The 21,075-nt window shown below is 53.4% G+C and overlaps 10 protein-coding genes across 10 annotated transcripts; 7 read left to right on the plus strand and 3 right to left on the minus strand.

Annotated features, from left to right (window-relative positions):
* Positions 1 to 845: 845 nt before the first annotated feature.
* Positions 846 to 1,654, plus strand: rasB (Ras small monomeric GTPase RasB; the record flags this gene model as incomplete). The annotated part of the gene is made up of 2 exons (XM_043286286.1): positions 846 to 923; positions 1,001 to 1,654. 2 exons carry the CDS (start codon positions 846 to 848, stop codon positions 1,652 to 1,654), a joined length of 732 nt encoding a protein of 243 aa, XP_043142221.1.
* Positions 1,655 to 3,180: 1,526 nt separating this feature from the next.
* Aud_000783 (putative acyl-CoA synthetase) lies at positions 3,181 to 5,339 on the plus strand (the record flags this gene model as incomplete). Its single annotated transcript, XM_043286287.1, has 3 exons — positions 3,181 to 3,553; positions 3,606 to 4,001; positions 4,051 to 5,339. 3 exons carry the CDS (start codon positions 3,181 to 3,183, stop codon positions 5,337 to 5,339), a joined length of 2,058 nt encoding a protein of 685 aa, XP_043142222.1.
* A 423-nt stretch (positions 5,340 to 5,762) lies between these two features.
* Positions 5,763 to 6,342, minus strand: Aud_000784 (putative GPI anchored protein; the record flags this gene model as incomplete). Its single annotated transcript, XM_043286288.1, has 3 exons — positions 5,763 to 5,991; positions 6,045 to 6,130; positions 6,184 to 6,342. The coding sequence occupies 3 exons, from the start codon at positions 6,340 to 6,342 to the stop codon at positions 5,763 to 5,765; spliced, it is 474 nt and encodes a 157-aa protein (XP_043142223.1).
* Positions 6,343 to 8,017: 1,675 nt separating this feature from the next.
* On the plus strand, positions 8,018 to 9,842 carry Aud_000785 (serine hydroxymethyltransferase; the record flags this gene model as incomplete). The annotated part of the gene is made up of 5 exons (XM_043286289.1): positions 8,018 to 8,203; positions 8,263 to 8,319; positions 8,373 to 8,466; positions 8,516 to 8,653; positions 8,704 to 9,842. The coding sequence occupies 5 exons, from the start codon at positions 8,018 to 8,020 to the stop codon at positions 9,840 to 9,842; spliced, it is 1,614 nt and encodes a 537-aa protein (XP_043142224.1).
* A 446-nt stretch (positions 9,843 to 10,288) lies between these two features.
* On the plus strand, positions 10,289 to 11,584 carry Aud_000786 (MOSC domain protein; the record flags this gene model as incomplete). The annotated part of the gene is made up of 1 exon (XM_043286290.1): positions 10,289 to 11,584. One exon carries the CDS (start codon positions 10,289 to 10,291, stop codon positions 11,582 to 11,584), a length of 1,296 nt encoding a protein of 431 aa, XP_043142225.1.
* Positions 11,585 to 11,833: 249 nt separating this feature from the next.
* Aud_000787 (uncharacterized protein) lies at positions 11,834 to 12,670 on the minus strand (the record flags this gene model as incomplete). Its single annotated transcript, XM_043286291.1, has 1 exon — positions 11,834 to 12,670. The coding sequence occupies one exon, from the start codon at positions 12,668 to 12,670 to the stop codon at positions 11,834 to 11,836; it is 837 nt and encodes a 278-aa protein (XP_043142226.1).
* Positions 12,671 to 12,919: 249 nt separating this feature from the next.
* Positions 12,920 to 13,668, plus strand: Aud_000788 (CinA family protein; the record flags this gene model as incomplete). The annotated part of the gene is made up of 4 exons (XM_043286292.1): positions 12,920 to 13,018; positions 13,114 to 13,188; positions 13,235 to 13,425; positions 13,512 to 13,668. 4 exons carry the CDS (start codon positions 12,920 to 12,922, stop codon positions 13,666 to 13,668), a joined length of 522 nt encoding a protein of 173 aa, XP_043142227.1.
* An 830-nt stretch (positions 13,669 to 14,498) lies between these two features.
* Positions 14,499 to 16,466, plus strand: Aud_000789 (putative Patatin-like serine hydrolase; the record flags this gene model as incomplete). Its single annotated transcript, XM_043286293.1, has 3 exons — positions 14,499 to 14,565; positions 14,615 to 15,191; positions 15,245 to 16,466. The coding sequence occupies 3 exons, from the start codon at positions 14,499 to 14,501 to the stop codon at positions 16,464 to 16,466; spliced, it is 1,866 nt and encodes a 621-aa protein (XP_043142228.1).
* Positions 16,467 to 16,960: 494 nt separating this feature from the next.
* Aud_000790 (DUF803 domain membrane protein) lies at positions 16,961 to 19,696 on the plus strand (the record flags this gene model as incomplete). Its single annotated transcript, XM_043286294.1, has 4 exons — positions 16,961 to 16,973; positions 17,202 to 17,323; positions 17,387 to 18,181; positions 18,236 to 19,696. 4 exons carry the CDS (start codon positions 16,961 to 16,963, stop codon positions 19,694 to 19,696), a joined length of 2,391 nt encoding a protein of 796 aa, XP_043142229.1.
* Positions 19,697 to 20,037: 341 nt separating this feature from the next.
* Aud_000791 (uncharacterized protein) lies at positions 20,038 to 20,949 on the minus strand (the record flags this gene model as incomplete). Its single annotated transcript, XM_043286295.1, has 2 exons — positions 20,038 to 20,146; positions 20,219 to 20,949. The coding sequence occupies 2 exons, from the start codon at positions 20,947 to 20,949 to the stop codon at positions 20,038 to 20,040; spliced, it is 840 nt and encodes a 279-aa protein (XP_043142230.1).
* Between the last annotated feature and the right edge of the window lie 126 nt (positions 20,950 to 21,075).

The raw sequence follows: 21,075 nt of genomic DNA on the forward strand, positions 1-21,075 counted from the left end.
GAAGATAAGGAGTATAAAGACGAAAAAGAAAAGAAAAGGACAGAGGAAAGATATTCCACCTCACGCCCCTTGGACTCTCACTTCCTGATTACTCTGATTCCAAATTGGATCCGCTTCAACTCTGCTATTTTTGCGTGGCGGAATCAATCTTCAGGCATTCCCCTTCACAAGAAAAAAAAAAGGGACACCAGATATATTGGCAAAACATCCCTCTGTGTCACTACTCATCGGAAGCACTGGCAAACCCGCATTTCGTCCGTCTGCTAAGACTATCAAACACGCTGTGGCAAGGATATCTGCAGATACTGTTGGCTGCTGGGACTCTCGGGTTTTCCGCTCGAGTCCAAATTTTTCTGTCTCGTACTATCTTACTCCTGATCCTGTGATCGACGACCTTCAGGGTTTTTTTTTTTTTTTGACAATTCTCGCTTCAATTCGCTGATCATAAACACAAATCAAGGGCCCAAAGGTATGTCATGTCTTCTCTCTTTTGCTTCCGTGAGGCCTCGTGTTGTGTGGTGTGGATTGTGGACTGCGCATGTGCTTGGGCGGCCAGAGAGCAACGACGGTTCTTCCGGTGGCTAATAGACCGCACTAACTTTACCACAATAGCCGTTCTTTTAAGTTCCTGCGCTGGACCCCCAGTCGTAGTGTCTCGCAACACTCCGTTATCCGCGTCCGTGCCCACCGTGGAGCATTCATAGCTTTCTCTTCTCTCTTCGCCCCTCTCTCTCCCCTTCCTCTTCGCCTCGCACCCAATCTTCTTCTACTCTTTCTTCCCTCCTAACAAAAAAAATTAAACAATTTTTTTTACTTCGGTTACGTACGGGTGCGATATAGTCGCCATGTCGGGAAAAATGACGTTGTACAAATTGGTGGTGTTGGGAGATGGTGGTGTCGGCAAGACCGCGCTCACGATCCAGGTTAGCCCTCCATCTCTGTCTTGACGGTTGATGGCACCGTTACTGAACTCTCGACTTAACATTTCCACTCTGAATAGCTTTGTTTGAATCATTTCGTCGAAACGTACGATCCCACGATTGAAGACTCGTACCGGAAACAAGTTGTGATCGATCAGCAGTCCTGCATGTTGGAAGTGCTGGACACCGCAGGCCAGGAGGAATACACGGCCTTGCGAGATCAGTGGATTCGCGACGGCGAAGGTTTCGTGCTTGTCTACAGCATCACATCGCGCGCCTCTTTCTCGCGCATACAAAAATTCTACAATCAGATCAAGATGGTCAAGGAATCAGCCCACTCTGGGTCGCCGTCCGGAGCCAGCTATCTGGGATCACCCATGAACACGCCTTCGGGTCCGCCCCTCCCCGTACCCGTGATGCTTGTCGGCAACAAGAGCGACAAAGCAGTGGAGCGAGCGGTCTCGGCGCAGGAAGGACAGGCCCTGGCGAAGGACTTGGGCTGCGAGTTCGTCGAGGCGTCCGCCAAGAACTGCATCAACGTGGAGAAAGCCTTTTACGATGTCGTTCGCATGCTGCGACAGCAACGGCAACAGCAGCAGGGAGGACGATTCCAGGATCGTCGACCGACCGGCTTGGGTCCCATGCGCGATCGCGACGCCGGTCCTGAGTATCCCAAATCTTTCCGACCCGACCGTTCCAGACACCGAGGTGGCATCAAGTGCGTCATACTATGAGGATCGCATTAGCATTCGCATTTCCACGTCTTTCACTTTCGTCCACTCCAAGCGTCCATGAACATCCATGTGAGCCTGCTCCATGGCAATATCTTCTATCTGTTTATATTGGCTGCATGAGCGTCTTACCGGTCTCTGGACTATAGACTGGGCGGTCATTTCTCGTCCCTTTCCTCCGTTACATTTTTCCTCGCCTCTCTTCTATTCTACTTGTGTTGGATAACGCACATACGGTTTTTATGGAGATGCTTGATGCATGCTCCATGTTCCTCGGTACCTTGGAGGGTCGCCTTTGGATAAAGATTTCCTTTACGTTATATGGGAGAGGCTGGAATCTCAGAAGCAGCGGAGATTATAGACTTTTTCCTTCTCTCGCACACCGTGGATAATTACTTTTGACCCCTTGCTGTTGCTCGGTTCCAGCCTCGGGGGATGTGGCTCATTCCAGCCACCTGGACTCAGGACCAATCTTTTTGCGTGGCTGGGGCCCAAGATGTGAATGTCAGAAAGGTCGTCTCTACTACAGACAGGTGTGGACGAAGCAAGGAATGTGACCGACGGCCGGATCGGAGGGAAGAAGACGTATGGTTGTTTTCGCTGAAGCAGTCGACCGTTTAGCAGGCATTTCGATATGATACCCTACGGCTGAGCTTTGAGTTGTTCTTTTTTGTTTAATTTTTTATTTTGTTTTCTGATGCATTATTTGCGAATATAAGGAACAAAAAAGTTCATTGACACAGATAGACCTAAAATAAAGACACCTATTTATTCAGTTCTATCAGTTTTTCCAAGAGCGATTGCCTGGTTCTTGCGAGTCCTGTATGATTGCGTAGAAGTGGCGAAGAATAAAAGCTTCGGAGTCAGGAGATGCTGTATAGTCACACACCCGGTATCTTTTATCCAAATCTGATCGATCCAGTGGACGGTGGGTAAGCTTCATCTGGGCCCTGTTTCAACAGGTCTACAACAGTACCGCCTACCACTCCGGTGCTGAATGGACCATCTGTGCGGGGAAAGCTTCATTTATCCTCGGCTTCATCCACCCTGTCCAGGACGTAGTATCAGTCCACTTCCCCACAACTTCACTTCATCCACTCATCGATTGTCGAATCAAAAACCCCATCATTAATGGCTCAAATGTCATGGGGGCTGGAGCAATGAACCCCCTTTCGGAGTTCATATAGATGTTGCTTACTGATTGCCGAGTCTAAACGAATCCCGGCATGGACACCTTTGACTTTGGTCTAGGTTAGGTAACAGCTCACCTGCAGCATCACCTTGCATGACGACGGTTCGTTCCGTTCTACTTCCTTTCCTCCGTGAGTATCTTCTGCTATCTATCTACTCCTCTGGGTTTGTTTAAACTACGGAGTAGTGCTGAGTGCATTTATACTTTTGAGTGTTTTGTCACATTGTAGCAGCCATCCCTTGTTCATTTTTATTCCCTTGTTTCTTCTCTGCCTCCCCTGGACATCGTCGAATCTTGAACCGTCAGCCCTGCGCATCGAGGAAAGAGGAAGGGAGAAATGTCGACCCAACAAACAGTCCACGCTCAGTCCCTCCACTCTCCCGAAAGTTTTTGGTCGTATCACGCGACCCAGCTGCACTGGCACAAGAAGCCCTCGCAGACGCTAGTCCGACACCCCAAGACTCTACCTAGCGGGGTCACGCACGAGCACTGGGCCTGGTTCCCCGACGGCGAGATCTCGACCACGTACAACTGTGTGGATCGGCATGTGGCGGCCGGCCGCGGGGAGAATGTGGCGATTATCTGGGACTCGCCGGTGACGGGCGTCAAGGAGAAGTATACGTATAACCAATTGCTAGATGAAGTGGAGGTGCTAGCGGGCGTGTTGAGGGAGGAAGGAGTGAGGAAGGGAGATGTGGTGATCATCTACAGTATGTATTTCACCTTTGAACTGTCACGGAGTTAGAGCTGAAACCACGACAGTGCCTATGATCCCCGCGGCGCTGATTGCAGCGCTAGCCATCACCCGGCTGGGGGCCATCCACTCGGCCGTGTTCGGCGGCTTCGCGGCAAAGTCGCTTGCGCAGCGGATTGAGGCCGCGAAGCCGCGAGTAATCATGACGGCGTCGTGCGGGATTGAAGGGTCCAAGGGTCCCATGTCGTATCGGCCGCTGGTCGAGGGGGCCATTGCGGCGAGCAACTTCAAGCCATCCAAGACGATTGTCTGGCAGCGGGACCAGCTGCGGTGGAACAATCCGGACAAGATGGGCGGGCAGCGCAACTGGCAGCGGCTTGTCAAGAGCGCTCGGATGCGCGGAGTCAAGGCGGGCCCGGTGCCAGTCAAGAGCACTGATGGGTTGTATATTATCTATACGAGTGGTATGCGTCCTGGGGTGTGGGTACTGTAACGCTGCTGATCTGTGGTTAGGGACAACTGGATTGCCGAAAGGAGTATTCCGAGAAGCAGGGGGCCATGCAGTCGGACTCCATTTGTCCATCAAGTATCTGTTTGATATCCACGGGCCAGGGGATGTCATGTTCTGCGCCTCGGATATCGGGTGGGTGGTCGGTCACTCGTATATTCTGTATGCACCGTTGCTCGTGGGTGCCACGACGGTCCTGTTCGAAGGAAAACCGGTGGGGACACCCGACGCAGGCACCTTCTGGCGGATCGTCGAGGAGCACAAGGTCAAGGTGCTCTTTACGGCGCCGACCGCCATTCGGGCAATCCGTAAGGACGACCCGGACAATAGGGACTTCCTGCAGATTGCAGGCCGCGGGGGACTGAGGCACCTGAAGGCTCTATTTCTCGCTGGCGAGAGAAGCGAACCCAGCATCGTCCAGGCGTATCAAGCGCTCCTGACCCAGCATGCGGCGCCGGGGGCAATGGTGATCGATAACTGGTGGTCGTCTGAATCCGGATCCCCCATCTCTGGATTAGCGCTGAACAGCGCAGCAGGCCTGGTGGACCAGCGGCAACCGAATCAGGATTCCAAACCGCTAGCTGTTCGACCTGGATCAGCCGGACTGCCGATGCCCGGGTTTGACGTTCGCGTCGTCGACGATGAAGGGCAGGAGGTGCCGCGCGGGACGATGGGGAACATAGTCATGGCGATGCCCCTGGCCCCGACGGCTTTTACTAGTTTATTCAATGACGACGAGCGGTTCTACAACGGATACCTCAAACGGTTCAATGGCCGATGGGTCGACACCGGCGATGCAGGCATGATCGACGAGGACGGGTACATCCATATCATGTCGCGGTCCGACGACATCATCAACGTGGCCGCGCACCGGTTCAGCACGGGGGCCATCGAGCAAGCCATCCTGTTGCACCCGGACATTGGCGAAGCCAGCGTGGTAGGCATGCCAGACCCGCTCAAGGGCCATCTCCCATTTGCATTCATCCAGCCGAAGGGATCGGGACCGCTTCCCGCCCGTCCCAGCGTGGAGCTCTTTCGGGCTGTAAATCAGCTGGTGCGCGAGCAGATCGGGGCCATCGCTTCGCTGGGCGGGATCATCCAGGGGCGGGGGATGATCCCGAAGACGCGTAGCGGCAAAACGCTGCGGCGGGTGCTGCGCGAGTTGGTGGAGAATGGGGTGCGGGGGGACTTTGATGCTCCTGTGAATCTACCGCCGACGGTGGAGGATGCAGAGGTGGTGGAAGTTGCGCGGGAAAGGGTACGAGAATACTTTGCCGTCAAGGCGAAGTTATAACCAGGCACGACTTCGACTCTGTCGATACGAGGAGACGATTCACGTCAAAGTCAAGCCAAACCAAAAAGTAATTTCATGCTTAATAAAACCAGGTATCGATCGTATAGAACAAATCAATAATCATGAAGTCAAGAAAAAAAAAAAAAAAAAGGAAAAAGGGGGGGTTACTAGTAATAGTAAAACGCTAGTGGTATCTCGCCTTCATCGCCCGGGGCACAGACGAACGAAAGCGCAACCCTGTACTAAAAGGTATGTATAATTGAATCCGAACCCGAATCCAATTCAATTCCATGGAAATGTAGACTCAGCTCACTCAAGCAACCAAACCAAACAATTTCAATCAATTAAATCAAAAAAACCCTCTATGCAGCCGACCTAAAGGCTCCTCGCCAAGGCTCAGAGGTCCACCAACAGCCCAGCTACCTACAGCAGGTAAGCAGCCAGGGCAAAAACACCGGCCAGACCCGCGCCGGCACCGACGGCAGCGCGCGAGGCAGCACCGGTCGCCAGGGGAGTGACGGGGGTCGTGGGAACAGGGGAGCCGGTGGACTTGGCGTCTGCACCCGAGGGGATGACAGGATGGGAAGTCGGGACCACGACGATGGAGCTGCTGGAGGGAGTGGGGGTGTGGATGAGAGGGGTGGAGGAGGGGCTACTTCCGTCAGTATCCTCATTCAATGAAGGGTTAGAGAAGACGAGACATACCACTTGTTGCAGCGGGTGATGGTAGAGGTGATCAGGGGCCGGGAGATGGAGTAGGTCACGCCGTTGGAGACGGTGATGGAGGGGACCTGCACATATTAGCAATCAGGGCGTTTTTGTTCTGCAGGACAGATAGACGTACAGCGCTGGAGGAAAGCTCAGGGACGGGAGCGGAAGTGGCCTTGGGGCAGTAGGTGGTGGTCTCGGTGACCATGACGGTGCTGTAATCCTCATCCGCAACGGCGTCGGCAGCGATGGCGCCCACGGCGAGGGTAGCCAGAACAGCAGCGAAGAAACGCATTTTGATGATTTTAGAGAGGTTGAGTTTGATGTGGTAAGGTTGATAGATAAAGAGCGACTAGGATTTAAATCCAAGTAAGTGTCTGTAAAAAGAATGTACTCGGTATAACACCGGGGCGATTGGAGAGAGCGAGTGAAGCAGTTGGCGGAGAAAAGAGAAAAAAGAAGAAAGGAAGTCTGGAGGGAGGGATGGACGGGCCCTGAAGTATTCAGCCTAGAATTAACCTAGGAATCAGGACCAGGATCTAGTTCAGACTCAGGAGATTAAACATCTAAATTTACTCGAATAAGGAGCGCAGGAGACGAAGCCACTCTTGCAGTCTAGTACAGACAGAGTTAATGTGGTGGATGACCCTAATGTTAGTCTACGAGACTAGTCTCTTGTATGGTGCGTGGATTTATCATTTAAAGAGGAGTTATCAGTGGTGTAGACAAGAGAAACAGTAGATACACGCACTTTTTCTCTATGCAATCAGATCTCCACGTTTTTGGCCCTGAATTTCCCCTGAACTGGTCAAATGATCCCTCAGTTGAGCCGGTGTTCGCATGCCTTTTCGAGTAGTAGAGAATCCATCTCTGGGGTTCAGAAGGAGTCGAGACTCTTAGCCTAACAGTCTTGACTTTTGAGTCCTGACTCTAGGGAGACCATCTGCGACTCATATGCTGTACTATGTACTCTGTAAATAGATACCTCGTCGATCATGGTTCCTGCTGACTACTGTTCCAACCTCCTCCTCCCGCCCCGATAATCATTTCCGAGAAGGGCCGTCTCCTCCTTTCCTCGCTGGTGCTTGACGCTCTCAAGCTCGCTCGGATCTCAAGAAATCAGAGTTTTTATGATTTTCAATTTCAACTGCAGGTTATTGAAGTGGTTATTGAAGTTAAAGGACTTGCTCCTTACAGAGCTAGGTAGTACTCCTACAGTCAAGGTGGTACCTTCTTCCTGCCTCATATCTTCGTGGTGCAGGTTGCAGAGTTTCACTAGACGGAAGATTGACCTCGCACAAGCCTCGTCCTGTTCGAGTCTTCTTCGAAACATTACACATAGTCTGGGCGTCGTACAGGACCTGCAGGAGTGGAAGACGATTGAATTCGTTCATTCTATCTCGATATGTTCGTACACGTAGGCCTCGAACACACACCATAAAGGTCCAACTCATCCAGTCATCCCAGCTTTGCACACAGATCCAATCAGACGGTTCATTGCCCCTCATGGATGGTGAATGGGCGCGGGACATATCAGCATCGCCCGGGAAAAGCCAGCCAGAAGCCGTCCCTTCCACGAGAACTGAAAAAGCCGTAAACGCCATCTCTTCATCTTGGATTTAGTTGTGTGATGAAGAGAAAAAGAGGGAAAAAGAAGACAAGGAAGGTGAGAGAATGCTGGCGGAGATAAAAACAGTGCCGTAAGCGAGTCCTCGGAGTGGAACATCCTCTTCCGCCTTATCAGCCAATCGGGGTGCGTCGTCTCAGAATGGATTAGCGGCTGACAGCTTTCCGCGGGCAACGGAGTCGCCCGTATCAAGACCACCGTTGTCCGATGGATCAAGAGATAACCATCGGCTGTGCCATTGTTATATCACCCCGGTTTCTCTTTTCATTACTTTCTTTCGTTGACTCTTCGCTTCTCACTGTCTACAATCCATAGCAACGTTAGGCTGAACCTCTGCCCAACAATGTCTCTGAGTCGTTGCGGACGACAGGCCTCGCGCCTCATCCCGCGGTCTGGAAGCTCCCCCAGAGCTACCACTGCTATCACCACCGCCCGCCGTCCGGGCTTCCAGCTTCAGACTCCCATTGCTGCATCCAGGAATCTGCAATGGCGGAGCGTATCCTCATCCAGCCGCGATGGCCAGCAACATGTGCGCTCTATCTCACTGGCTTCTTCCTGGGACAATGTGCTGATGTCATATTCGTGCAGTTGCTCTCCGCATCCCTCGAGGAGGAAGACCCGACTGTCTACAACATTCTGCAAAAGGTGCATTGACCTTGCCGGGCGTCAATTGAACGTATTTACTCATACTAGTGCAGGAGAAAAAACGCCAAAAGCATTTCATCAACCTCATCCCTTCCGAGAACTTTACGTCACAAGCCGTTCTCGATGCGCTGGGGAGTGTGATGCAAAGTCAGTCCGCTGCTGTCGGTTCTACAAGTGTGAAACTAACTGGCCCTAGACAAATATTCTGAAGGATACCCCGGTGCGAGATACTATGGAGGAAACGAGTTCATCGACGAGTCCGAGAGACTGTGCCAGCAGCGTGCCCTCGAGACGTTTAGACTCCACCCCGAGGAATGGGGTGTCAACGTACAGCGTGAGTTTCCAGTAAACTACTTTTAAGATACAACGGACTAACTCCAACAGCTCTCTCCGGATCTCCGGCTAACCTTTATGCCATCTCCGCCGTCCTCAACACACACGACCGTCTGATGGGCCTGGATCTGCCCCATGGTGGTCATCTGTCGCACGGTTACCAAACCCCAACCAAGAAGATTTCTTTCATTTCCAAATACTTCGAGACTCTGCCTTACCGCCTGGATGAATCCACCGGCCTCATTGACTACGACGGGGCGGAGAAGCTGGCTCTGCTCTACCGACCCAAGCTCATCATCGCCGGCACTTCGGCCTACAGCCGGCTTATCGATTACCCCCGAATGCGCCACATCGCCGACGCCGCTGGTGCATACCTCTTGAGCGATATGGCCCACATCTCGGGCTTAGTAGCCGCCGGTGTGCTGCCCTCGCCTTTCCCTCACTCCGACATTGTGACAACCACAACCCACAAGTCCCTGCGCGGTCCTCGCGGTGCCATGATCTTTTACCGCAAGGGCGTCCGCCGGACGGACAAGAAGGGCAACAAGGAGATGTACGATCTCGAGAACCTCATCAACGCGTCTGTTTTCCCTGGTCACCAGGGTGGTCCTCACAACCACACCATCACTGCTCTGTCCGTTGCCTTGAAGCAGGCTCAATCGCCTGAATTCAAGGCATACCAGGAGACCGTTTTGGCCAATGCCAAGGCGCTGTCGGAAAGACTGGGTGGCCCAATCAACAATGGCGGTCTCGGCTACAACATCGTGTCGGGCGGCACGGACAACCACCTGGTTCTTGTCGACCTAAAGAATCGCGGAGTCGACGGTGCCCGTGTTGAGCGCGTCCTCGAGCTCTGCGGTGTGGCCAGCAACAAGAACACCGTCCCTGGCGACCAGTCCGCCCTGAAGCCCGGCGGTCTGCGGCTGGGAACTCCTGCCATGACCACTCGTGGCTTCCAGCCTGAGGACTTCCGTCGTGTTGCCGACATTGTAGACCGGGCTGTGATCATCACTCAGAAACTGGACAAGGCTGCCAAGGAGAGTGCTGCGGCCAAGGGAGTCAAGAACCCCAACACAGTCAAGGCCTTCCTGGAGTACGTTGGTGAGGGCGAGGAGATCTCCGAGATTGTGCTGCTGAGAAAGGAGGTGGAAGACTGGGTGGGCACCTTCAGCCTTCCTTGGGATGAATAAAAGTATACCTTGCTGCTATGTTAATGAGATGATATTTTGAGATGCTTTTTTTTGGCGGGTTATCTATTTCAACATGACCAAGATGTCTGCTTATGATGCATGCATTTATGTATATACAATTCAACACGAACTCAATCTGTGACCGGAATAGTTTTATTCCTTCTGGTCTATAATGTTGGCTGTACTGGCGGTATGATTATCTATTGAGTAAGGTGGAATGTGTCGATCTGACTGCGCCCTGTCAACAACATTTCCGTTATCCGCGCATCCGATAGGCTGGCATACCGTCTCCGCATTAAGTTGGAGAATGCGGGTGAGGCTGTTTATTTAGATCTATCTCAACTACGGGGTCATTTTCATTTCACATACCCAGTTCAGAGTGTTTTCCAACTCTCAGAGATAGACAACGTTGGCATTGCCAATACTGACCTACCTTTTTCAACCGAATGAAAAACCACAAGAGCAGACATGCACATCAGCCAGGTAAGCGTACTCCACCCCTTGCAAAGAAACGCAAACTCACATCTCAACCCCAGCTCTACACATACCCCATCAAATCCCTCCGCGGTGTCTCCCTGTCTGAAGCAACCCTCACCCGGACAGGGTTCCAATATGACCGGCGCTTCATGCTCCTCAAGGTCATCCCCGGCCAGAATGGCGCATGCACCCTCAAGAACATGCACGTCCCCCATTTCCCCGAAATGGCTCTCTTTACGACGGAAATCGTCTATCCAGATGAAGAGAAAGACGTACCTGGCCGGATCATCGTGACGTATCATCCACCAGCGGACAGTCATCTCGATAACAAAGACAAGGCCACGAAAACGCTAGAGATCCCCTTACAACCAGATATACGAGGCCTACGACAATTAAGCATCGAGATGCACCGGAGCCCGACGACCGGGTACGACATGGGCGATCCGTACAATGAGTGGTTCAGCGAGCGGTTCGGGTACGGCGTAGTACTAGCCTACCTGGGCCCGCATTCGCGGCGGGTCCTGGGGAGTTTCGCGCCGGGGAAGAGCCCCGCTCACGCGGTTGACAGGCCAGTAGTCTCGACACGCTCGCTGGTTGGGTTGGCGGTGTTGACGCTCGTGCTGAATGGTGTGCGTGTTCCGTCTGGGGCGTCAGCTTCGGGGCCGGTGCAGTCGGCAAGGGAGGAGCTGCTGAGGCATTGGCCGGGTGTTGCGGCGACGGTTGTCGCGGGGTTGCTGTCCTGGGTATTATTGCGGGGACTGTCGACGGCCAAAGAGGACGAGTCGATTACGTTCGCGGATACGGCGCCGTACCTGCTTACGTCTGAGACGTCGCTGGATGAGCTGTCTGCGCGCTTTGCGGGGGAGGAGCGCATGGACATGACCAAGTTTCGGCCGAATATTGTTGTCTCGGGGCCGGCGACGGCCTTCGAGGAGGACTTTTGGGCTGAGTTGAGGGTTGGACAGAGCGAAGCTGCGGCAAGGTTGCTGCTCACGGCGAATTGTGTACGGTGTCGGAGTATTAATGTTGACTATGCGACTGGGAAGATGGGCACAGGTGAGACGGGGAGTGCTCTGAAGAAGTTGATGAATGACCGTAGGGTGGACAAGGGGGTTAAGTATAATCCTGTCTTTGGGCGATATGTCTTCTTGGATCCTGCGTCGGATAAGGTGATGATTCGAGTGGGAGATGAGGTGGACGTCCTGAGGACGATGAAAGAGAGGACGATTTACGGTCAGTCAGTCTACTCCTTGATCCACGTTTAGAGCTGACAGGTTTACCTCTCTAGATTGGCCGGGTCTGACGAATTGAACAAAGCGTCGGAGGAGTTTGGTTCAGCCGTCCATGTCATGGTCGCTTGATGTTTCATAAGAATCTACATACTTCAATTACCTTGGCTCATGAACATAAAGGCCCCACCCCTGGAAATTGTTCCTCGCACAGGATGGTCTTAGACTAGGTTTACAGGACGAGTTCAATAGGGCAGTGCTGCGCAAGGTGATACTGTATGGTTGCTATCTTCGACCGGTGAGTTTCTTCGCAAACGCGCGTCTCTTGTCCGTCGGCTGCCACCAGTCTTCGATATCACTCATACAGATTAGTAGCAGCTGGGCCTGATCGATAAATGTCTGACATGACTGGATATTATGCATCTGGCCACAGAGCTTGTCCAGTCCGTCATACAGCGCCTCGAATCTTCTATGCAAGTGCTCCAATCGATTCAAATCCCCGCCCAAGCCGGCACATCCACTGCCAGTGCTGCTCTCCCCGTCCTCCTGCGACGGCCAGCGCGCATAGTAAACTTGCCACAGATCATGCTTCACCCGCCTGGCATAGTCCCGATATCCAACGCGCACTGCACGGTCCAGCCGTGTGTGCGAGGCGTTCTTCTGGTTTGGGTTTTGCGCTTGCTCCTTGCCTTTGCGCTTCTTCTTCTTCTTCTTCTTCCGCCAGCCGGAGATGTACTTCTGAGGAAGCGCCCATTTTGACCTCTCCTGCTTCAGAGCAGGGATGATGTCGATTTCCTCCGACGCATTGAGCTTGCATTTCCAGAGCTCGTTTAGCACAGTTGGCGAGGCATACGACCGGATGGCCGTAGTTTCTTCTCCGAAGGTGGTGAGAATCTTTGCGAAGAAGTTCGCCGCTTCGTACAGGGTGTCGACTAGCCGGCTCGAGGCGGGCCGGAAGGGGATGCATGATTGCACTGGGGTTGCAACAGGCGTGGGAGCCCTGTAAACGAGATGGAAGCCGCTCGCTTGGAGTTCCGGGTCTGGTTCTCGATGGAAGAACAGCGACTCATGGCTTTGGGTTTGTGGGGTGTTGGGCATGAGACAGCGCGGGTGCGATTGCATGTTGACCTCGTCTATGCGATTCTAGAAAGATAGATAGAATGATCTATCCAACCATTGATGTCTAGACTTTTGTATCAATTTATATATGTACAGCGAATTGATGCCGTCCAATGACGCCAAGACAAATGCAACTCCTCATCATCACTCATCAGCCTCATCATGCGAGACCTTCTGTAGAACAATCAATCATCAACAAAGCCCCTGTCTTTCATCCCGTCTCGCCTACAATCGCATTCTCTTTCAGCAAAAATGACACACGAATTTCCCCCTGCCTCCCTCCGCCCTCTGATCAAAGAGGTGGTCGATCTCCTCAAATCCCGGGGGGAGAACATCTCCGTGGCCGAAACGGTATGCAGCCCTCCCCTTTCACCATGTCTCAAGTACAAGAAAGACAATACATCTGATATATCTCCTATCTGATACTGATACTGATACTGATACAGGCAGCCGGAGGAATCATCTCCGCATGCCTGCTTTCCCGCCCAGGAGCATCCTCAATCTACAAGGGTGGAGTAACGGTACAATCACCCTCTCTTCTTGTCCTAGGATTAGCTAACAACCTAGCTCTACACCCTGGAATCCCGCATCGCCTTCGCCGGCTGGACCCAGTCGCATATCGACAGCTACGAAGGACCCACGCCTGATATCGTCGCTGGGCTCGCGCAGCACGTCCGCAACAAACTGCAGTCGACATATACTATTGCCGAGAGTGGGACGGCGGGGCCTACGGGTGGCGCGACGCGGAATCGGACCCCGTGAGTTGCTTCCTTCTCTTCGTCTTTGCAATATCACTAGAGACGTAAATGCAAATGCACATGCTAATGTGTACGGATATGGGTAGAGGATACGTCGCGTTAGCGGTGTCCGCACCTCAGGGAACGTTCACTCGCGAAGTGGAAACGGGGTGCGGGACTGATCGGGAGCGGAACATGGTTGCGTTTGCGGAGGAGGCGTTGAAGTTAGTGAGGGATGTGATGTTGGGGAAGGCGAGTTTGTAGTTTGCCATCCAAGGTTAGGTGTTGAGGTTGTGTCCGCTCTCTATCTACCTTGTTTACGGGCATACTCCTGGTGGGGTACCTCTCTTGCGATTGCTGCAAGTGGCAGTTGTTGAGGTACAACTGTTCAAAATTTGACTACCCGATTTATTTTGCAGTATTAAATATGTTAAAGAGCTACATGCTACCCCTCTATATGAAATATTGATTAACCTTTGGTGTGGGTGCAAAGTTACGACCTTCTATTACGTATGGGCACAGCCTCAATGACGCAGTGCACCGCCACACCAGATCAAAATATGCGATTTCCATTCGCGCACAAATGTGAATAATAATACATGGTACACTAGAGAGATGAGTAAATCAATTAGAAGATAGAATAAAGACGAAAATAAGAGATTTCCTGTAAGGAATTCTCCTACTGGCTGGGTCTCAGTCAGCTGGCTCTGTTGGGCTTCTCCATGTTTCTTCAGCAGCTGAGATTGGGAATCATCATTACTCGGTATATTTCGTCTCTTCATCCATTTCACTTACAGGCCATTAAATTCATCTTTCTAATGAGATAAACCTGGAATATAAGGAATATTGCTGCCTACTAACTACCTCTGCATCGAATCTTCTATCCGCCGATTCTCAGGCACCTTGCCGTTCCATTTGTCCTCGACTAGACCGATCAGGCGCCCGCCATATCCCACCTGCGCCTGTCATCCCCACCCTCAAATTCTATTTTTATTTTTATTCTTGCGTCCGATAACCATCCAAGGATCACGAATTCGACATTGGAGTGATTATCTCGCAGGAGATACGACTCTGCGTCGGCGTCAACCGGCGCCATGGAGACTATGACGTTACGTCGCAAAGACACGACCAAGGGCCCTCCGTTGAGAGTTCTGTCGTTAGGTATGGAGCACACCATCCAAAAGATGTGGTTCAAAACTAACCGGAGCAGATGGAGGAGGCGTTCGAGGATACTCGATGCTCATCATTCTCCAGGAACTCATGTACCGCATCTACGTCGAGTGTGAAGGCAAAGCCCCGCGCCGAGACCAGATCCCCAAACCCTGCGACCACTTCGACCTCATCGCTGGCACCGGCACCGGCGGACTTATCGCCCTCATGCTGGGGCGGCTACGGCTCGACCTCGAAACCTGCAAGGAAGTCTACGTGCGCATGACCCGTCGCGTCTTCGAGACCGACAAGACCATCGCCGGAATCCCCTACCGCTCGACCTTGTTCAAAGCGTCCAAATTGGAGGAGGCGATCCGCGAATGTGTGCGGGAACATACGGTATTCGAGGCCGAGGGGAACGATCTGCCCAATGCCAGCTCGCGCAGCTCCATCGCCAGCGCGCCATACAGTCCCGCGGCGATTCCGCAGCGCTCCGTGAGTCGAGGCAGTTTCAGCACGTCTGGCGCTTCGCATCCCTCGACGCCGATCAGTCAGCGACATTCCGCCATCATCAACGGGCTACGGTGGGGGAATCCGGATGCTCTACTCTACGATAATCGGGAAAATCGGACAAAGACGTAAGTCTAATTCTGCCAGGGACGTTTGTCTGAGAATCGTACTGACTGATCAGTGCCGTGACGGCATTATACAAAGGCACCCCCCGCAACGGATCCGCAGTGCTGCTGCGATCGTACGACTCGCGCAAAGAGCCTCCTCCTGAATTCAACTGCACTATCTGGCAAGCCGGCCGCGCCACTTCGGCGACAGGGCTGGCTTTTAAACCAATTCAAATCGGCCAGCATCTCTTTATCGATGAGGGTGCAGGTACGTATAATCCGGCGCCGCAGATCCTGGATGAAGCGGCTGTCAACGAGTGGCCCGGGCGGGAAGTTGGGGTGTTTATCAGCATAGGCACCGGCAAGCGTCCGCCGGGCACGAACAATCGGCAGCATGAGTGGTGGGAAGATTTCTTTGGGGATGGTCTCGGCACATTTGCCGAGGCGCGACGACGACTGATCGCCAAGATCGAGGGTTGCGAGGATATTCATCAGGAGATGCTTCGCACTCACCTGGCCAAACGGGGAGTGAACAAGGACAACTACTACCGGCTGAATGTCGAGGTGGGCGTGGGTGAGTTTGGCATGAACGAGTGGAACCGGCTGGCCGACATCAGCACCAATACCCGACGATACCTGTCCAAGCCAGAGGTGAAGAAAAGCATCCTGGACGCCGGGGTCAAGTTCGCAAAAATCGAGCGCATGCACCGGCGCCTGGCTGCGCATGCGGCCGCTGGATATGATCCGTCCACGGAGCCAACCGAAGATGTGGCATTCTCGCCTCAGAGCTACACTTCGCAAGGGCCAGTATTTTCTGTGCCGCCGCCCTCCAACCCCATGGCGGTTGAATTGCCCGCTGAGCTACCTGGCGACTTTGCACCGATTATGACACATCAGCCTCCGTCAAGCAGCTTGCGGATTCCGTCCCCTCCGGCTGAGGACACGCTACCGCCTCATCCGACCCCGCAGGATGGCGTCTATCCTTCGTCAGGACGGGTGTCCAGCGGTAGCTTCAGCTATACTCACAGCGACTCTAGTCGGCCCGGCTCGCAGCAACAAATGGCGTCGCCTCGGCTGAGCATGGACCAGGTGCAGGAGAGTAGCTTACCACCTCCAGTGCCGCCAAAGACCCCAATTCCCTATCCCGATAATGCGAACGAGACGCTGATGCCGATGCCCCTGGTGGTGCACCATGGTCGGAATGGGTCTACTGGGAAGGTCCGGCCGCCTTATCCCGTTGATGAGCCTCCTCCAGTGGTAAACAAGCAGCGGAAACCCAGTTATCATGTGCGATGATTGATTACGTCATGTATAGGAAGACTTTGGCTTTGAGGCGTTTACACCGTTTGGTTATATTTGGGGATCGTCGCTTTGGCCTATGCTTTATGATGTAATTACTACCGGTGGATACCCCAAGAGAAGACAAGTAGTTAATGGATTGAATCTTATTGCATCTTTGTCCTTTGTAATGATGGCTCTGGTACATGAAGCGGATGGTGGATGTATAGACCGTACCCGTAGTTTATGCATTTCCCAGTAACTATTTTTATCACACTACTCCGTAGATCCATGGTCCATAAATATCAGAAACAACCATGGATGATAACCGATTCTTAGATTAGGAACTGGACGATTCTCATCAGCTGTACCAAATTTTCCGAGACAGAGGGAGAGCGCCGTTGGTCGAGACGTACTCACTGGCCCAGCCACTTTTTCTTTTGTTCGTCTCGCCCACTCATTATCTCATTTCCATCAAGACTCTGCAAATTGAATTCGAACCCCTTTTCATCATGTTCCATTACGGTCTGTTCTTCCTTGTATCTTGAATTCTTTTGCTTTTGATATTGTCAATCTTCTCCCTTGCATCTCTTCCTCGTGGCCTTATCTTAATCCTTATCGGCCCATCCCAACATTCCTGAAACCACGCGGCCCTCAGCCACCACTGGATCCTCCACTTTTGCTAGTCTGATTAATTAATTTGCCGCCGCCGGGGCCTCTTCATCGACCCTGGAAGCGCCTGATAACTGCCAGGTTTCGCTGGTCTCGTGCCAGATCAGTTTCCAGTGGTTGAGGTTCAGCATATTGCATTGATTCATGGCCTAACGCCAGACTCGTACGACTACGACTACGACTACGACTACGACGACGGTCTTGTCCGACATATAGATATACACTCAAACCGTTTTTTCTTGGGTTGATAAGAGCACTGCTGGCAGTGCTATGCCCTGAACGATTCCATGGAAATTTCCCACTCTCTCGTGGCCCATGCCACGACCCTCGCCGTCCGGTCCGGCAGCTCGAGTTCCACCAGCGAGCGTCCCCCCGCATACAAAGCCGTCGGCATTGCGCTGGCCGTCTCCTCGGGTGTCTTCATCGGGACCTCGTTCGTGCTGAAGAAGACGGGTCTCCTCAAGGCGAACGTCAAGTACAATGAAGAAGCGGGCGAGGGGTACGGATACCTCAAGAACTTCTGGTGGTGGTCGGGTATGATTCTCATGATTGTCGGGGAGATATGCAATTTCGTTGCGTATGCGTTTGTCGATGCGATCCTGGTCACGCCGCTGGGGGCGCTCTCGGTCGTGATCACCACCATTCTCTCAGCGATTTTCTTGAAAGAGCGGCTCAGCTTCGTCGGCAAGGTCGGCTGTTTCTCGTGCATTATCGGATCGGTTGTGATTGCTCTCAACGCCCCCGAACAGTCGTCCGTCAGCGATATCCAGGATATGAAACATTATGTCATTGCGCCGGGGTTCCTGTCGTATGCGGGTGTCGTCATCGTGGGCTGCGCTGTCGTCGCGCTCTGGCTGGGGCCGCGGTACGGCAAGAAGTCCATGTTCGTCTACATCAGTATCTGCAGTTTGATCGGTGGGTTGAGCGTGGTGGCCACCCAGGGTCTTGGGGCGGCCATTCTGGCTCAGATCAACGGGAAATCACAGTTCAAGGAGTGGTTTCTATACGTGTTACTTGTGTTTGTCATTGGAACCTTACTGACGGAAATTATCTATCTCAATGTATGTTCTTCTGTCTGGGGTCCAAGAAACTGTGCTAACCGCTGACCACCGCAGAAAGCGTTGAACCTCTTCAATGCCGCCCTAGTCACCCCCACCTACTACGTCTTCTTTACGAGTTCGACCATCGTCTCCTCCGCCATTTTGTTCCAAGGCTTCAAAGGCACCGGCATGCAGATCGCGACCGTCATCCTTGGATTCTTGCAGATCTGCGCGGGTGTCGTTCTGTTGCAGCTATCCAAGTCGGCCAAAGATGTACCCGACGCGGCCGTCTTCAAAGGAGATTTGGATCAGATTCGAGAGGTGGCCGCGCAGGAAGAACCAGAGACCGAGCCCAAGGCAGACTCGATCCGTGGTGCTGCGGCGATCATCCGACGCATATCAACCGCACGCCGTCGCATGGAAGAGGAGGAAGCGCGGCGGTATATCCGAGACAAGCAGGCAGATTACCTCAAGCCCCCGGCGGAGAACGAGATCATCGAATGGGACGGTCTGCGGCGACGCAAGACCGTTCTGGGACAGGGCCCGACCATGGCGCGTCCTCGCACGTCTATCTCTTATTCTCATCCTCCGTTGGGCATGTCAGAATCTCCAGACGACAACGATCCCGACCGCAGACCGAGTACCCGCCAGAGCGACCGTTCGTTTCTGGATGATCTGCGATCGCGAGCCTCGAATATCATGCATCCCGGGCAATGGCACCAAGTCTATAATCCCCAAGACGGTCACGCGGATCCGGTCCATCTGACTGTCTCTCCCGTCCATGGGACCAAAACCTCGGACACGAGTTATCACGGAGCGGGGATGCGCGAAGTCTCCGGACAGACTGACACATCGCGGTCTATCGCTTGGGCGGACGAGACGCCGGACCGGGAAGCCTCGCTACACTCGGCCAAACGGCAATTTTCTTTCAACACAGTCTTCAACAGGATCAGGTCGAAGAGTGAGAGTGAGCCACCCAAACCGCCGCCTCATTCGCCTCGCAGCATTCTGCGTCGCAGCCACCTGGTTCCCGGTGCCGAGAGGCAAGCCATGAAAGGAGCTACCGAGGAGGAACGCCTGGGGCTAGTGAAAGGGGATTCGCGAGCTCCCGGCGGGGAGGACTGGGACATGCACGAGAAGCTGGAACGGATCGACTCGTCGTCGAGCGAGTCCATCTCGAATTCCCCTGAGCCGTATGGGTCGTCGATGGTCTATGGCCACGGCAATTATGACTATGGTTACGCTGCGCAGACCTCCCCGACCGAGATGCAAAGCGGCTGGCAATTACCATCCTCCCGATCCGTGACTGCGACCGCGGACCCAGGCGGCAGCTCGCAATCCTCGTCTCCACCCCGAGCGAATCCGCTGCCACCGTTGCCAGACGAGGCGCCTTTCATCGCCGGGGAGGACTCGCATATACGAGTTGAGCTCCGGTCGCCTACGAGTCCCGGCGGGACGGACGGCCGAGGTTGGCGGCGTCCTGTACCGGGGCACGGCGACAGCCCTTCCTCGATGAACCGGGGGGCATTTATCTAGTGATGATTGTATATTGGATGATATGTATGATATGATAATGACCATGACTGATGAATAGACATGACCCTGCCTCTTCCTTGTCCCTTGCCTCTTTTCACAGATTGATAGATATACACACTGCAGTCCATACTCTAGAACTTCCAAACCAAGAACTTCCCACCGAACAAAAAGAAGATAGCATCCCCGATAAATGCACATGCACCACAGCCGAATAACCATTGCCGTTCATGTAAATTGTATTATCCTTTGGAATCAACGCGTAGACTCGTTTCGTCGTCAAAATCAACCAGAACGCCGGGGTATATGCCCAACACCAACACCAAGCAATGCATAAGGAAAAATCATACCCGTGGAAACATTTCCATCACACTCCTCTGCCCACCCGGCGCCAAAACCATCGCAAAGCGCCCCTCCGAAAGCCTCTTTCCCGCCTTGATACTCTCCAACGCCCTACACATCGCTCATTAGCACCTGCCCCCCCAACCGGTTATACAACAGAAAAAAGAAGGGGAGAGAGAATACCACTCAACCCCAACAACCTTCACACCCCTCCACCCGCCCCTGCTAATCTCTCTCTGCAACTTGCCCGCCGCGAGCCCTCCCCCGGCCCCAGCCCGACCAGCAGGCCCCGCATTCGGCTTCCCAACGATAACATGCGTGACGCTCCTCCTCGCCAGGGAGATGGCGACCTGCGCGCCGTGCGAGACAAGAAGCGACTTGAGTCGATGGTCTGAGATATGAGGCATTGTCGAGCCGTTGATGTAGATCGTTGTTCCGGTGAGGATCTTCCTCTTCTTCTCCCCACTTTCGTCTTCATCATCCTGTGGTTTGGATTCAGCTTCGGCTTCGGTTTCAGGTTCGGGTTCGGTCTGTGTGTCAAGTATATCCGTCTCCGTCTCCGTCTTCCCCTTCTTGCATTTCCCTCCGGTTACGTGTTCGTCGGCGGCAGAAGCAGAAGCAGAAGCACGCTTCCTAGTCGTCCCCATCATCGTCCGGATATCCCTGCATCCGAGCTGGTTGCGGGAGGCCTCCGCGGCGGAGAGCCATTTCCAGTCCCCTCTCCCTTCACCTCCATTTCCACTTCCGCCGTTGGTCTTGGTAGTATCGCCTGCGAACTGGATGGCAAGCTTTGCACGCCGGGTCTCGCGCCAGCTGGTGGTGTTGGAGTAGGGGTTTTCGGCCCGCTGGTGGCCTGTTGCGGAGGAGTTCCACGGGTCGAAGATGTCGTGGTTTGCTGGGGTTGGGGGAGGCATTTTTCCCCTTAGCTGTATACGTAGGGAGGTGTAAATGCTGTGGGAATAGGGAGGTGCAGGTAAGAAAAGTCAGAGGAGCAGTGAACCTTGGTTCAGATGTTGATGTTTTTCTGCATTGGGTTAGCG

The sequence above is a fragment of the Aspergillus udagawae genome (genome assembly GCF_001078395.1).
Source record: "Aspergillus udagawae IFM 46973 DNA, scaffold_1, whole genome shotgun sequence".
In the NCBI taxonomy this organism is placed as follows: domain Eukaryota; kingdom Fungi; phylum Ascomycota; class Eurotiomycetes; order Eurotiales; family Aspergillaceae; genus Aspergillus; species Aspergillus udagawae.